The sequence below is a fragment of the Rissa tridactyla genome, chromosome 2, assembly GCF_028500815.1.
Source record: "Rissa tridactyla isolate bRisTri1 chromosome 2, bRisTri1.patW.cur.20221130, whole genome shotgun sequence".
Lineage (NCBI taxonomy): Eukaryota > Metazoa > Chordata > Aves > Charadriiformes > Laridae > Rissa > Rissa tridactyla.
The window spans coordinates 146704632-146720326 of record NC_071467.1 but is presented as its reverse complement, the minus strand read 5'-3'; the positions used below and the strand labels follow the sequence as shown (position 1 = coordinate 146720326).

At 38.3% G+C, this 15695-nt stretch overlaps 1 protein-coding gene across 1 annotated transcript in view; it reads right to left on the bottom strand.

Annotated features, from left to right (window-relative positions):
- Nucleotides 1-15695, bottom strand: part of PLXDC2 (plexin domain containing 2) — a 282172-nt gene that overhangs the window by 151222 nt on the left and 115255 nt on the right. Inside the window, exon 2 of the mRNA XM_054189766.1 lies at nucleotides 2469-2680. Coding sequence (XP_054045741.1) covers nucleotides 2469-2680 — 212 coding nt within the window. The remainder of the gene's footprint in view (nucleotides 1-2468; nucleotides 2681-15695) is intronic.

Below are 15695 nucleotides of genomic sequence, written 5' to 3'. Positions count from 1 at the left end.
GGGAGACCTAGGATGGTGCTGCTGTGAAGTTACAGAACAACTCCCAATAACTCCAACAGAAAACATGAATGAAACATCTCATTACCTTAAAATATCAAGAAAAGCCAGGGGAACTAAGCTGTGCTCCGCACAGGTTCATTTTCTTATTTTCCATATCATGACTCTATAGATTTGATAACACAGGAAACATTTAGAGTTATTTTTAAACTGTGTGCAGAAATTTCTGCATATTGCCTTCCCTCTTGCCCTTGGTTGCTGTTTTTGTTTGGGTTTTTTGGGGGTGTATGTGTGTTTGTTTTTTTAAAGCTGGGTAGAAAGTAAACTCATTATTATAATGAGGAACAGAAAACAGTATCAAATGAGAATTAAAGCTATGTTCATCACTGTCGGCCTTCCAGTAAAAGAAGTCTTCCAACTTCGCATGGCAAGCCCAAGCAAATACTTTAGAGAGAAACAGTTTCTCTGATGGAGAGATGTTTTAATTCTGCAGTGCCATTAAACATTAGTGGCAGGTAGTACTCATTCTCCAGATTTTCTTCAGCAAGAACTGCAACACACACAGCAGAAGGATTTAAAAAATCAATATGCTCTCTAGCACTGCCGATAAGCTCCCAAGCTGCAGAAGACTTTGCGACATATGGATTCTTCCACTGTGAATATCTGTTGTACTCTACCTCCTCTACAAAGCTGGCCATCAAGAGTTTTTTGTAAAATGCCTGTGTGGTGCTGTAGGGATTTACAACGGAATCCGATAATGCGTAAAACCACAACTCTGTTATCTTATTGTGCTGGGAAGACTTTAGAAATAGAGAGGGCTGCGACAGAACACAAACCCTGAATTCAGTAAACTAAGTAAAGGTGAGGTACTTTTGAGGTTAAGACACTATAATGCCATTAATATATCTGGAAGGATGGCCCTGGAAAAATAGCATTCTACGCATGTCCTTTTTTCTTTTTCCTGAATGTTGCCATATGTGAATGTTAGAGAGGGAGCTTCATAAGAGCTTGGAACTCAACTCAATGGAGACACTGCATAGGGATCTACTGGTAAGTCATGGAAAGAACAGCTACATGAACTTTCCTGTATTTGAGACATCTTCCACTTCACCTGCTAAAATAATTAGAAGGATCAATCTGTGTCATGCCTCAGTGAATTGCTACAAGTATGGCCAGATGGGAATTACAGGGGGCAAAAACTAAATCATAAAATCAACATGCAATTCAAAAATATCATTTACCAACTAGTGACTTCCATGTTTATGCAAGAGGAAACATAATTAGTACTGTGCAAACTGGGAAAGGTTAAAAACAAACACAAAACGCACCTCTTAGAAAGCATTATTATTTTTTGACTCATGCTGTAGAGACACCATTGTCTCTACAGATGGGTTTTATACTGCTTTGCTTTTGTTATTGATAACAACCCAAAATCTGAAAGCTGTTTTGGTTGTCTGAGAGTATACTCAGAAATAAAAATAAATAGCACTGTTTCTTTGGAAGCAGAATATAAAGACTGAAAGTGTTAAGTGCACTTTATTCCAAGCTGCATTTTATTGAAAAATAAGATGTGGATTTTATTAATAAGAACACCCGAAACCTAATACGGTTAAAAAAAAAAAAAATCAGTAAAAATCCCATAATATTAAACCTTGCTACCTGTGTATAAAGACAAAAGTCAGTTCAGGCAGTGTGTTTACGTAGCACCGCTACAATAAAATTGCAGAATTCCCAGAAATCATCATAGGCAGAGACATTTTGCACCAATCAATCACAACATAACATCATGGTCAACTTCTGCTCTCCCTACACTACTCAAAACTGAAGGCAGCTTTAAAGACAGAACTGGTGCTCCTTTGTATTTACATTATGTCCATATGAGAGCAATCTGGCAGTTAAAGTTTTTTGAACAAGCAATTAGAGGTTGAATGAAACCATAATACAGAGGGAAAACATCCCAAGATTTCATTTAGATGGATTTGATTCATGTTATTTTTCTTTGGAAGATCGACAATCAAATAGTACAGGCAAATTCTTTTAATGACCAACCTGGAATTTTTTCCCATTTTTATTTCTCTAGCACCTTTTCCTCTTCACGTCTGGATACCATTCTCCATAAACACCAGGCAAAAATCTCACAAATGGAGATGTTTACACAAACTTTTAAGAAACAGTTACTTTTTTTTTTTAAATAAACTTCATTTTCCAGTTCTCCAGCAATAATTGCTACAACATGGGACTTCCCATAATTGCTTTCCAGCAGAGAGACAGACATCCTCAAAAGTCAGACAAGACAGGCTCCAGCCCCAGGACAGGAGAAAGAGCTGGCTTCCACATGCTGACAGGGTCACAGATACAAAGACCACAAGGTTCTCTTCCCCATCAATGTTTGAATACACCAAAGTAAATGTCTTCATTTTTTTTTTTTCCCACTTGCCCCAAATCAAAGAATAGATAAAATCAATTTCTACCTCAATCTGTGTGGTGTTGTCATGTCCCTCTTCAAGCAGCAAGTCCGTGAAACCCCCTGGCTCAGCAGAATCCTGCCCCATGCTGGCTCTGTTGGTGTCCACTGATTTAAGAGACTCTGAGTGCCTTCTCCACCTGTGGCTGCTTACATGTGAAGCCATTAGCACATTTTCCTCCACGTGAGGGAAGCTCTGAACAACTTCATAAAACACACCTGTTGGACAAAAAAAAAAAAAAAAGAAAAGAAAAGAAGTGAGTGGAACTTTGGTTTAGTAATCATAACTGAAAACCTAAGAATAGTAATATTTTAATAAATGTTTTGAATCACTGTGCAGGATAGCCAATTATATCTCTTATAAAGCTTCTACAATAGCATAAGAGTTTAAAAGAATGGATAACATATTATACTTTTACAAAATCCAAGAATTTGGACTAAGTTTTGTAGACTCCTCTAAACATCCCAAATGTTTTATTTTCCTGCTTATGTTATGTCTGGGAAAAGTTTTCCCTGTAACTTTTGTAACTTTAATACTTGCCTACCCACAGGTGTCACTTTTCAGAACAAAATAAATCTAACAATCACTTAATGATCTAACATAACAAACATAGAAAAGGCAGAGAAATACTGGTATGGCCTTAGCTTTTGCTACTTTTTATGCAGATTTTCATGCTAATAAAAGTATCGCCAGGGCAAAACCATAAATTCTTCAGTAGTTTCCAGTTCGACCAATTGAAAAGCCAATCAAAGGATTTTCTGTTAATTTATTTCAATTAATGCCATCAAGAGGGGGTAGAGTAATTTTGCATACTTTGCACTAAAAATCAGATGTGCTTTTCGTACTGTCTTTGGGTCTAAAAGGAGAAGCAGAGGGGTGCTCTGTGCTTTCCATGTGCCAGGCAGAAGAGGATCTTGTTCAAAAAACAGAACTGTGAGGTTCCAAATGAACTCTTGAGAGAAATGGCAAAGTGAAAGGAAAATACTGAGAGAAAGGCTAGACTGGTTAAATAAATTGTTCGTAGAAATATTTCCATTGCTTCTGTTTGGTAGAAGCTTCTGAGGAAAGGAAGGCACCGCTTTCAAGGTCCTTACTAAGCATCGTGTATGTTTTCTAGGTACAGAAGAGGAAGAAAAACAGAAAATTACCTATCAAAGGTTTAAATAAGAAGGAAGATTTTACTGCATCATAGCAGGAACAAGCATATGAGTCATGCATATAGGAGAATCTGCCAGCCATTGTTCTCGACAGCCCAGAAAGAGTTACAGTACAGAAACAGTCTCTAATAGGATTTAGGCTCTGTGAGATTCCACTTTTTTATCAAATTCCCCAAAATCTACTAAACTTATTTCCTAAGCTATTTGATGACTCTCAACCACACTGAAATTAATGTCAGCTGAAGGTGCTTTGTCACCTAGAGAAATCAGAATTTAATAGAGATGCAAAATAGGCAATCTCAGGCCATAACTTTTCTCAGAACCCAAGTCATCAGACTTCTTTTATTTTAATTGGTGGCTTTTTGAAACCTGTTTCCTTGCATTTCTTAAAAAGCCTTAGAACACTTGTCTTCAACAAATTGCCACCACGCTCCTTGTTTTATCAAGCAGTCAGCTGCCAGATGCAGAGGGACAGCTCAGCAGACGAACTAATTTATTCCTCCACAGTCCTTATCAAAATCTATCTAAAGTTGCCCCCTCTGTTTTGGCTTGGAGGCGCTCACTGTGCTGTTATGGGGATAAGGGCATCAAAAAGCTGACAGACATGGCAAACTTCTCGGATACAATCACAGATAGGCACTTTCTGCTTGGGATAACTCAAAGCCTGAAGCTGCCTCCCTGGAGGCAACGTTTGCCCTCCTGTCACAGCCGGGTCTGAGGCACTAAGGCACCTCAGCACCTTCTGTGAGGCACGGGGAGCATGAGGCACTCACAAACGGGGATCCCAGGCTACAGTGCAACAGCTACGTGTCCCCAGGACCTTGCTCCCATCTTCTCAGGCATCTTCCCTGGCTGCCCTGGGTGGCTCAAAGTCCACATTCAGAAAGGTAAAAAGCAAATTTACCCTCATCTTGCGTTCCCACTGCAGCTTACTCTTTTTATGGTGAACAATCAACACGTTGATGCAATCACCGAAATCAGCAAATAGAAAATGGGAAATCTAGGGGAGGGTCTTAAATCCTATTCACCTCAGGCTGAGCCTCATCTAGAAAGGAAAGCAATTATACTTTGTTCTCCCACATCTTGCATAGAAATTTATATGGTTTCTAAGCTTAAGGTGTTGTAACATAAACTGCTTTTAAAAATAACAACAATAAAGTGCTGGAGAGAAAAAGGCGGTAAGCACGTTCAGGTGTTTCCACCGGCTTGGAAATGCTACACATTTTCCTCCATAATTTTCTTTTACAGTATAATTTCATCATGGGATCTGCAAAATTTGGCATAGACCATTCCTCATTAGAGAAATATTTGATGTTGTCAGTGCACGGCTTTTATCCTGCTCCAACCATTTTAATTAATTATTTTTCTCTTGAAATACAGAAAATGTTCTAAACTGTATTGTTACTGGACTATTACTCTGATAAATATTATTTTACAGGTACAAGCTATACTGATACGAGGAACTTTTATAATCACCTAACTGTATTCAGAATGCATTAGATCCTTCTACATTTACTAGTAGAAAGAATTAAAAGCATGAACTGATAAAATTTTTGTTTAAAACTAGTCTTTGGGTTTTTTTCACCATTATCAGTGAAAGCTAAAGTAGTTAACTGTCCTGGACTGGCAGAGGGGGGATATTGAAGCTAAAACATGAGATAAAATCTGGATGTGTTTTCAGGGAATAAAGAGTGAAATTTGCTGTAGGCTTCCTCCTTCCTTAAACGTTTTCCTTAAGCTACTGGGGACGGAGAGAGAGGGGTGATGGAGCTGGACAGACCAGCTCTGATCCAGCGGTGTCTGGTTTATCCTGACACATCTCTAATGCTGAGAAAGTGACAAAGAAGATTTTTTTAAAGTGAGCTGAACAGGGTTGTTTTTTTTTTCTATTCCTTTTATTTATATATAATTTAATAAATTGAAATAAATAATTTATATAAATTCTCAGATAATCGAAAGATAAATTAATTTTTAAGTTCTAAACACAGGCAGCTCATGAAGAAAAAGCATTCAGAGACCTAAAATCCCAATACTTTACAAGTTAGAACTATTTCATGTTTCAGGCTGAAATCTCTGTGTAGCTAATAAATCACATAAAAGGCATTTTAGAGGAAATGTACCAAAGTATTATACTCTTACCTTTTAAATCTCAGAGCTCACACCTAATTAACACTGAATGAGAACATGTCATTCAAATCAATTGGAAAGCAGCCAAATGCTGTAATATCTGATTAATAATAAAATCATAATATTGGCAAACATAGATGAGTAGTAACTTGTTCAACCTGTATGAACAGAGACTCAGAACTATAATAAGCCTGCAAATCGGTAAAAATTGGAACTACGGTTTTCAACTGAAATTTTTACGTGCAAACCACAAGAGTGTTATATATAGTCCTGTCACTGGCATGCAAATACCTTGCTGTGAAGGTCTGCAGAGCTGATACTGTGCTGTAGTATTTTGGAAGCAGTAAAAATAGACTACAGGACTTTCTAATGAATATGTAATTTAGCTGGTGTTTTGGTCTGATCTTTCAGCCCTTGCCCTTGAAGTTTTCATAAAATTAGCAACGAAAATCGTTATGTCTGCAGCTCCTTTCCCCCTTGGGTTAAGTTAAAATTTAAGATTTCAAGTCTGTGTTGCATAAAGCTAGAAGGGCAGTGGCGTGTAGGCGAGGGAAACAAATCTATAAAAAGCTTTCAGTGCTCTGAGATGATTTGGAGTTAACGACTGACTGTTGGCAAGTTCAGAAACTCTTGTCGCGCTTGGCCGGTTCAACCCTTTGTAGTCGATGTGATTGATCAGAATTACCACCAAAGGCTTTCAGGGAATAGGGGCCTCATTCACACAAACTGGGAAGGCATACGCTGAATATTTAGAGAGGAGACTGAGGAAGGGGAATGGGTAGAAATTATAGACAGGCTCACTTTTGCTCACATCTAAGACAGGTACCTCAAATTTCCTTCTGTACAGGTTTACACGCTTGCAGGAAAAAGACTTTTAAAATATTTTGGCGTCTATTGCCTAAACCACCATGTATCTGGATAATACCTTTCTGACTACCTTAGCTTGCATTTTAACAAGTACTAAACAAGCTTTTAAACGGTATTAAGCTAACCTGATGCAGGACACACAACCAAAACCTGTATCTTCTTGTACATCAGGACCTGACTTTTGAGGTGGCTCTGCTAGTCTGAGGTTTTGGGCAGGAAGATGTGTGTCCTGTACTACAAAATACACAGAACTGCTTAACACTTGTATCATTAACACAAATCAATGGTGAAACTGGACAACAACTGAATATGCAGAGAAGTTTTGTCTGCTTCAATACTGTGAATTATGCAAGCAGTTCTCATAGATTGGAAGTGCGGTTTGGGCAACACCAGAAAGATGTGCTGAAAGTGAAGCCACCTGACTATGGCAGGGGCACGGGTTCTCTGCTTTGACAAGCCTGTCCTCAAACAAATAGGGAAAATTTCTAAGTAAATAAAACCAAAATGAAACAGCAGAGCTTGACAAGTAAGACAGGTCTGATTTAGTAGGGAAGTCTGGTCTGCATAAAGCTTTATTTAGAATGAAGATCTCGCTTTCACTTTACAAGGATAAAGAAACATTCAAAATTTTATGGCCAGCAATATAACTAAAGGGGAAAGAAACCCTATTTTGAAACAAAAAAAGCAAATAGGTAAATAATCTACCACTCATTCAAATGTTTTTGGTTTTTTTGCCCTTCTCCATGAGGTCAAACAGAGCTTTGGGGAATGTTTCAGAATATCACAATTTCAGAGTTGCATTTCTGAAAAACACATGTTAATTACCTTTAATGATTGCACATACTTAGGCCAACTCTGCAATTTGACTAATTTCATAAATTCACCATAATCAACAAGACTTTTTTTTGAAAGCCCAGAAACACACATTGAAATCTCTATTCAACAGATTGCTTTTGAGATATAGTATCATCTTTCTAAATCTGCTACAGCCCAAATGCCAGCAAAATTAAATATCAAATACACAAATTTATTCATCAAGGAACTGAAAATGCCATCACATTCCTTTAACTTAAATAACTTTCTATAGCCCATCTCATGACCCTTTATTTCTACTATGACCATTTTATTAATAAAGATGTGAAACCAACAGATGGTGGTGGAAGATATGAATACTGGACCCATGAAGTGATAGACTCTTCAAAACATAAACACTCCTTTAAAGGATTCTCCAAGTAGAGTGCTGATATCCTGAATGCCCAATATCACAGCAAAATCAATCATACTTCTCAGAAGAAGCAGAATTTCCAGTTTATATTATATCTGCCTATGAATAGCTCAACACTATAGAGACTTCTCTCTCTGCTGTACCTGATTCATGGGACTAGGGCCCTTTCCATCTTTCTGACCTTAATTTAGGAAGGAAATAACAGATATGCTTGACTTTCAATATGTCCATGATAATGACAGGATAAATTTCTCTACAAACTCATAAATAACATGATTTGTAAAAACGAACACACAAAAACCTCTGTCAATTTGGATCATGATTTTAAAAACAACAAAAGACCACATCCTGACATTTTCTTTGTAAAGCTTGGCTGAGACTGCTAAAAGAATTTTAATATTATGTGTGAGAATGATTCTTAGGATGATCCTATTTTCACCAAGCAGGGGATGAGAATTTGTGTGACGTGCAAAGGGAGTCAGAGGTTAACGATAATAAAATACTGAATGATGGCAGGTTACGATCACAGTACTGAAACTACTGCTGTTGAACGACAAATAATGTCTAAAATAACACCATCTTGACGCATGTTTTTCTTGCAACTATACAATAAACAGCTACTAAGACTCGTGTCTAATGTGGAGTTAGTATCAATAACAATAGGTACTATGACAGGGAAATAACATAAACAGTAATTTCCTCACAGGTACTTTTTATCAACAACACGAATTCAGACGTTTCCCTTTGCACCCTCTTTCTATTCAATAATTATTTACCACCACTACAAGTGGTCCCAAAGAGCTTATTACCACACTTCTCGAACTTTATCTTCGTCAAAATTATAACTGTTTCAGGTTTGGGTTTGTTTTTTTTTTTATTTGGCGGGGGGGGGGGGCGGTTGTGTGTGTGTTTTGTTTTGTTTTTTTTAAATTTGTCTGATTTATTTTCATTTTGCAATTATTTATGTAATCATACTGGTAAATTAAAATGGTGTTTGTAAAGTCAGGAGTCTGAGTCCACTGGTTACTTTGTTTAGCGTACGCCAACACTGAAGAAATATTGCCTAATTCCAGCTTCACTCACACTCTCCAGCTACATAAACACACGATAATTTAACACGCATGTTGGATTTATGAGCGATCTGATTATAGCTTTATAATGCATTATGAATTTGTTTTCCTACTCTTCATGTCATTTCCACTTGGGGATCAGGACCTAAGTTTATTGCCAACTGGATACATGTAGAACAAAAAAAAAAAAAAAAAAAAAAAAGACAACTCATGCCTCAAAGAAGGCGTGGAGTCTTGAAGATGCTGGGTAATAAAAGAAGGGAGAGAGAGTTTTGGTCAATAAACAGTGACATCAGTCATCATCAAAAACCTAACCAGTATCAAGATTTTGAAGCCATTATAGTAAGAAGAAGACTTGAAAAAAAAAAGGTATCATTTGATGTGCTTAAATTTTTTTAAACACACAGTCTAGATGGATTTAAGTTGCCTTCACAAGTGAGATTTAAACAGTGACAAGAGGCCAGGGAATGCCAATGCTAACAGAAGTGGGAGGCATATAACATTTCACACCTACTAGGCTCTTACATGTCTTATGCACATCTGCTTACCACAGGTGCAGACCTTTTGTATTACTTTTGCAACAGTAAAAACACAATTATGTTTATGCTAACGAGGCAGAGTATGATCCTTTATCGCAACTCTCCACATTCTGAGACAGGGAGACAAAATCACTTTGAAAGGAAGCCACAGAAAATTAAGATGGAATTGATTCTGGTTTAGCCTTTCCTTACAAAAGAAGCAGCTCTAAGAGGCTTAGATACTCAGCCATGGCAAATTCAATTTGTGTACTAGTCAGCAGCCCTATTAACAAAAACAGAGAAAAACCAGAGCTGTGCAGTTCTGATTTAACGTAAAACTCCACAGGTACATGGTTACTAATGTGATATTTTTCAGAGTTTTCAGGTAGATCACGTCAGAGAGTCATACCTCATAGAATGCGTGAGAAAATCCAAATCCATGCTATTAGTGCCTATCTAAACTCAGTATACAATGCATAACTGAAACAGTTTCTCCAGTTGAAAAATGGTAAAGGGTTTTCTTTCTCCTTAAGTTTTTCTTGTCTCAGCTGCTGTAACTTCCATGTAGCTTCTCTTCACATAGCTTTGGTCTTTGCTATGCATACAACCATTTTTTAATACTGGCCTTCAAACTTTTTTTCAGCTGGAGAACCCTAAACATTCCCTAGTAGTAGGTTTAATTAAAATTTCCTAGTTGTAGATTTAAGCCTACTCAAAGGAATACTTCCCAGTTCTTGTTTTCCAATTTGTTCCAGCACAAAATTTTGCATTATAGAAGGGAAGCCTGACTCTCTAATCTCACCTGACTAGTAGAAAGGAGGTGCTTCCTCATACATTGAACACTGCTGAGGTTCACAGAATCACAGAATGACAGGGATTGGAAGGGACCTCTGGAGATCATCTAGTCCAACCCCCCTGCCAGAGCAGGTTCCTTCCTTTTTGGCCTTTTACTTGCAGTTACCCATATTGAGCATGGTTAACATCACTTAATGTTTGCGCACCACACAAAAATGTTTCATATTCACATTCCCAGTAGCACTTCCAATAATTATTAGTAATGTTGATACCCAGCGTACCTAGATGAATATTTATCACACACTAAGTTTCCACTTAAAGGAAAAGGAATCATAGCTGTAATGTTCTTGTGTCCCTGGCACACAACTCAAAATATTCATAATCATATTTTCTTGTGGATTATATAACTACAGCATAGAAAAGCAGGAAGTTAACATGTTTTAAATCACCTGAGGTTTTCTGATTAACCATTGTAGCAATAATGTCAAAATGTTGATTCATGCGTAATTTATGCACCCTCTGTCCAGACCTCACTATATTACAAACCCTTGCTAAGCCACAAAATTATTTGAGTAGAAAGCAACAAAAAAATACAAAATTCAACAAAAAATTGTCCTGCAAAGAGAAATGGAGATCTCTCTATAATATTCTATTTATATGCAAATTCTTGCTTTTCCAACCCAGATTCAAAGGTTTTCCAGAGAATACTAATACCAACTGTATCTTATTTAAACGCATCAGGCAAAAGTTTATAAAGGCTTTTTTCTAGTCAATAACTGGATTACAGTACGATTGCCAATATCAGACACTAGCATTTAGAGCTGTATGCGACGTGTCCACCTCACAGTTCCAATTTGAAAGCATCTTTCTTTTCCTGAAGGATCTAGCAAATCTGTGCAGTAGGACACCCCGAGGATGCCAGCCCCATGGTGGGTCAGCTTCTCCGCCAGATCCACTTAACCAGAATGAGCGAGCAATCCTTTCAGCTAGAAGATGTGCACAGATAGGTAGATGATAAAATGCAGTGAAAAGGTTAGATGGACAATTTTGCAGTCATATTGTTAGGGCTAATTTCTGTCTCTGGGCAGCGGAGAAAAGAATACAAAAATGAACTAGTTACTCATATTTTGAACTGCATCATATGTCTGGAACTCCTTTTGCATGACTTGTCAAGGGAGAAGACAGCAAATACCTGGGATGTACCAAACTGTGTTAGCTTGGCTAATTTATGTCCTTCCCAGCAGTTAGTGGCAAATGCAACTTTGGTAGAAGGGTGATCTTCAGGTTTAGCCTGAGGAAAAGCCAGAGGCTAAGACAGATGCAAGCTCATTGCCTGAAAAATGGACTAGCACAGACGGTGCTAGTCTTTTTGTAGTGTGCAGAGGCAAAGAGCAGCAATTCCAGGGACACTGCTCTGGCCAAGACAACATCGGTTAGCTCTCCACAGGCCTGTCACTCACTGGTGCTGGAGCAGCATCAGAGGGTAATTGGCTTCCTGGGTAGCCCTGTCAGGCTGACTTCGAGTCAGGCACAGGGATCAATGTCAGCATTCACACCAAAGGCAACCACGCTGGGTTTGGTGGCTCAAGCAAAGAGAGACAGACAGGGAAACAAAGCTCACATATCAACACAATGGAGCTACCCATACACACGTATGTACGCAACATCACCTCGCAGGCATAGATTAAAATCTGAGCAACCCGCCACAGTGGGTTTCAGCCTGGAGAAGAGAAGGCTCCGAGGAGATCTTATAGCAGCCTTCCAGTACCTAAAGGGGGCCTACAGGAATGATGGGGAGGGAACCTTTATCAGGGACTGGAGTGATAGGACAAGGGGTAATGGTTTTAAAATGAAAGAGGGTAGATTTAGATTGGATATCAGGAAGAAATTCTTTACTGTGAAGGTGGTGAGGTGCTGGAACAGGTTGCCCAGGAAGCTGTCAATGCCCCATCCCTGGAAGTGTTCAAGGCCAGGCTGGATGGGGCCTTGAGCAGCCTGGTCTAGTGGGAGGTGTCCCTGCCCATGAGAGGGGGGTTAGAACTAAATGATCTTTAAGGTCCCTTCTAACCCGAACCATTCTATGATTCTATGAAATAAGAGAAGAAAGGCAGCATAACACTTCACTTGGCACAACAAACACTGTCGGACACACAGACCAAGTCTCCTGCCTTGTCAGAAGTGCCCAGCAGACTGTCATCACCTTGTTAACAGGTTTGTCTGCAAACAGGGACAAACTGCTAAGCCCCTTACTCACTCCTAACTCATTTCTTACTGAGCCTGTGGCACTGGGCCAAAATACAGCCTACATCACGAGTGCCACCGCTCAGAACTCAAACCAGCCTGGACACCTTCAAACAAGGCAGATCACGCATCGTAACCCTGGCGCGACTGAAACACAACGCATTTCTCCTGCCGTGTCTTCAGTTCCCTCTGCCCCCCTCACAGGGGTAGAAAGGAAGCGGTTTGCAGTATTAAACGTTTCTCAGAGCTCAGGATTTGGAAAACTGGAAAATGAACAAGCAATTGCCTTTGCCCAGAAATGCGTAGCGGGGAATGCAATAGTATCTGGCATTATAAAAGCTGAAGAAAAAAAAGTGCATGACTTTTCTTCCACTGTGCTGGTAAAGGAAAGTTTTCGAAGATGGGAAGGTTAAAATTTACAACTGTTTGTGGAGATGTAACGTGGGCTTTCCTTCAGCTCAATGCTAAAATGAACAAAGTGATTTCACACAGAACTTAAAACTTTAAAATTCATTTTCATTATGGATTAAATAAGGAAATTTATATTTTCTTTCATTTTCTGCACACGAAGGTTTCTGAGACCAATAGTGATGCAGGATTTAGAAAGATTATGCCAGCTCCAAGTAAATAGATTGATCATTTGTGGAATTAATGAATTCATTTAATAAAAAGTGAAGGCTTAGTGCCAGAACTCACTACACTGTGGTGTCAAGACAGGCGTTTCATAAAACATCCTGCAAAAAGTAAAAGTGGTAAATTGGCACGTTCAAACATGGCATTGCTCCAAGGGTCAGGAGAAATAAAGATGGTCTCACTGAGCTTATGTGGTGGAGTTATATGTTTAGGTCAGCAATGAATGAGAAATACATTAAATGTTAGTACTCTAAAAGTCTCAAGATGTTTTTGACCTAATTTTCTTGGCTTTACAGATACACTGAATTAGGCTTTCTTTTTTTTATTCTTTAGGCTTTTTCTGTAGATATGGGATGGTCAAGAAATGACAATGATAATGTTTTTAGAAGATGAGTTTTAAGTTTGTTTCAATGTCTCTTCACCCTCAACCCACAATTGCTGTTCAACTTGAATTTCTCTATACATTTACTCTGTTCCCTCACTTCTTTACCTTTTGCTCCAGAAGAATAATACAAAACTTTAAAAACAAGATCTCTTGCCTTCCATTTTCAACCGTATGCATTAAGTAGGTATTTTCAGGACTTAAGAAAACTTAGAAATGATTTTAAACAATAAGGGCTCCAGGCTGGCCCAGTGCAGTAAGTCAGTACTGTAGATATGGCCCTCTGTAAGACCAGCCACCAGAGAGCTCAGAACCTTTCAACTTTCCAGGAAACACAAGAGAAAACGAAGTAGCTATAGTAAATATATATGGTGTAGAGACGGATTCTATAAAAGGAATAAAAAATGGTACTGTGAAGGCCTGCATTACTTAACTTTTTATAGTACATTTTCGCATAATAGCTCAATGGCATAACAGCTCAATGGATGCTTCACTTTTGGTATCTGTAAGATGCAGATAATGATACTGGCTTTGTCTGTTAAATATATTCTGTGTTACTGATGACAAGCACTAGATAATAGCTATGTACTATTTTATTACTGAAATGCCAGTGTTTATTTCTTCCAGACTCTCTGTTGCTGTGCAGGGGCAAACCATTTTCTGTCTTATCAAAAGAAGATTACATTTTTCACTGAAATTAAAATGGGTCTAAATGCCTTCAGCTTCTTTTCAGGAAAAATTCTCATTTTAGCTTCATCAGGAGATCTGCTGAAGAAAAACATCATGTTTCTAGCACACTAATGGGAGGAAATTAGAGCGGAGACTGTTCTTAAGCTCTGGCACAAAATCTGCATTGCTAGACTTGATGTGGGAACAAAAAAATAAATAAATCATACATTAAGGAGGAATTGTTAGAGATATGTATTTAGAGTCAAAGAACAGCTGTATTAAAGCTATCAAGAAGCAGAGACATAAAAATAAGAATTAAGCCAGTTAGAGATATGAATGATAGAAAGACATTATTTGTTTAGCAGAAAAGAAATAATCCATTTGAAAATTGGCAGAGATACTGGGGAAACAGAAGACAAAATATTGCATCAATCTTGAAACTTGTCAAAGCAATGAAATTATCTAGCAAATGTTTAATTGGACTGCCCGACATATGGTGTATTGAGTATTGCTTTACTCTTCTCCCAAAAGACAGACAAACTAGTATTGTGGACTGTGCAGATATGGGGAGTAAAGTGCAGGGAGGTCATGTTTTCACAGTTTTTAACTAACAAACAGGACTGGAAGGACTCAAGTCTTATAAAGGGGTTTTAGAATCTAGAAATAAAGTGTAGTTTTTTATATATATTACATTTGACACTGTTTACATGCATTTCCATTGCACCTAAATAAAATTCCATTGCACCATAATACATGGAACTTACATGGAACTTAGCTATTTGGATAGACAGATTCTGGAAAAAGAGAGAATAAGTGTGGGTTGGGTGGTTTTTTTGTTATACACCTTCCAATTCTACCACAACATTCTCAAGAAAAAACATTAACAGCTTTGCAGCACTCCTGCTGGGGTGGCTTTGCTAGCATGCCGTGTACGTGCGTTTCATCTGTGCATTTTCTTAATGAGGAGGCGGAGATGGATACCATTGTGCTGCAGAGCACACGGTGCTTTGGAAACGGTGCAGGGATGAGCCAGCTCGAATGACATCCCTCTACCCTTATGACAGATTTACAACTCTGCTGTGGTTTTCTAAGTGGAGAATAGGACATTATGTAATGTGTGAAGATCCTTACACATTGATCATCACATGAAGAGTATGTTATTTCACTTTTCAGAGGGTAAAAAAGAATAGAGGCAACACAGAGAACAAGGCAGTTCAGTATGTTTCATAAAAAAACACAAGTGTGCTTAAGTGCTTTGGAGGGGCTTATTTGGTAAATAGAGCTCAGCTTATAGGGGCTCAGACTTGGTATGAGATGACTGAGATGCATCTGACTGAGATGCATGCAAACACCAGCCAATGCATTAAGAGAGCTATGAGGAAGAGACCTTCTTCACGAGAAGGTTTGTGCTCCTCTTGGGTAATCACTATGGTCCAGAGCATTTACACTTCTATTCAGCACTTCCTCGAGCTGTTGCTCAGGTTCTATATTATTACTGGTTAGAAGGCAAATTCAAAGGGGAAAATGTCTGGAAATAAGAGTGACTATA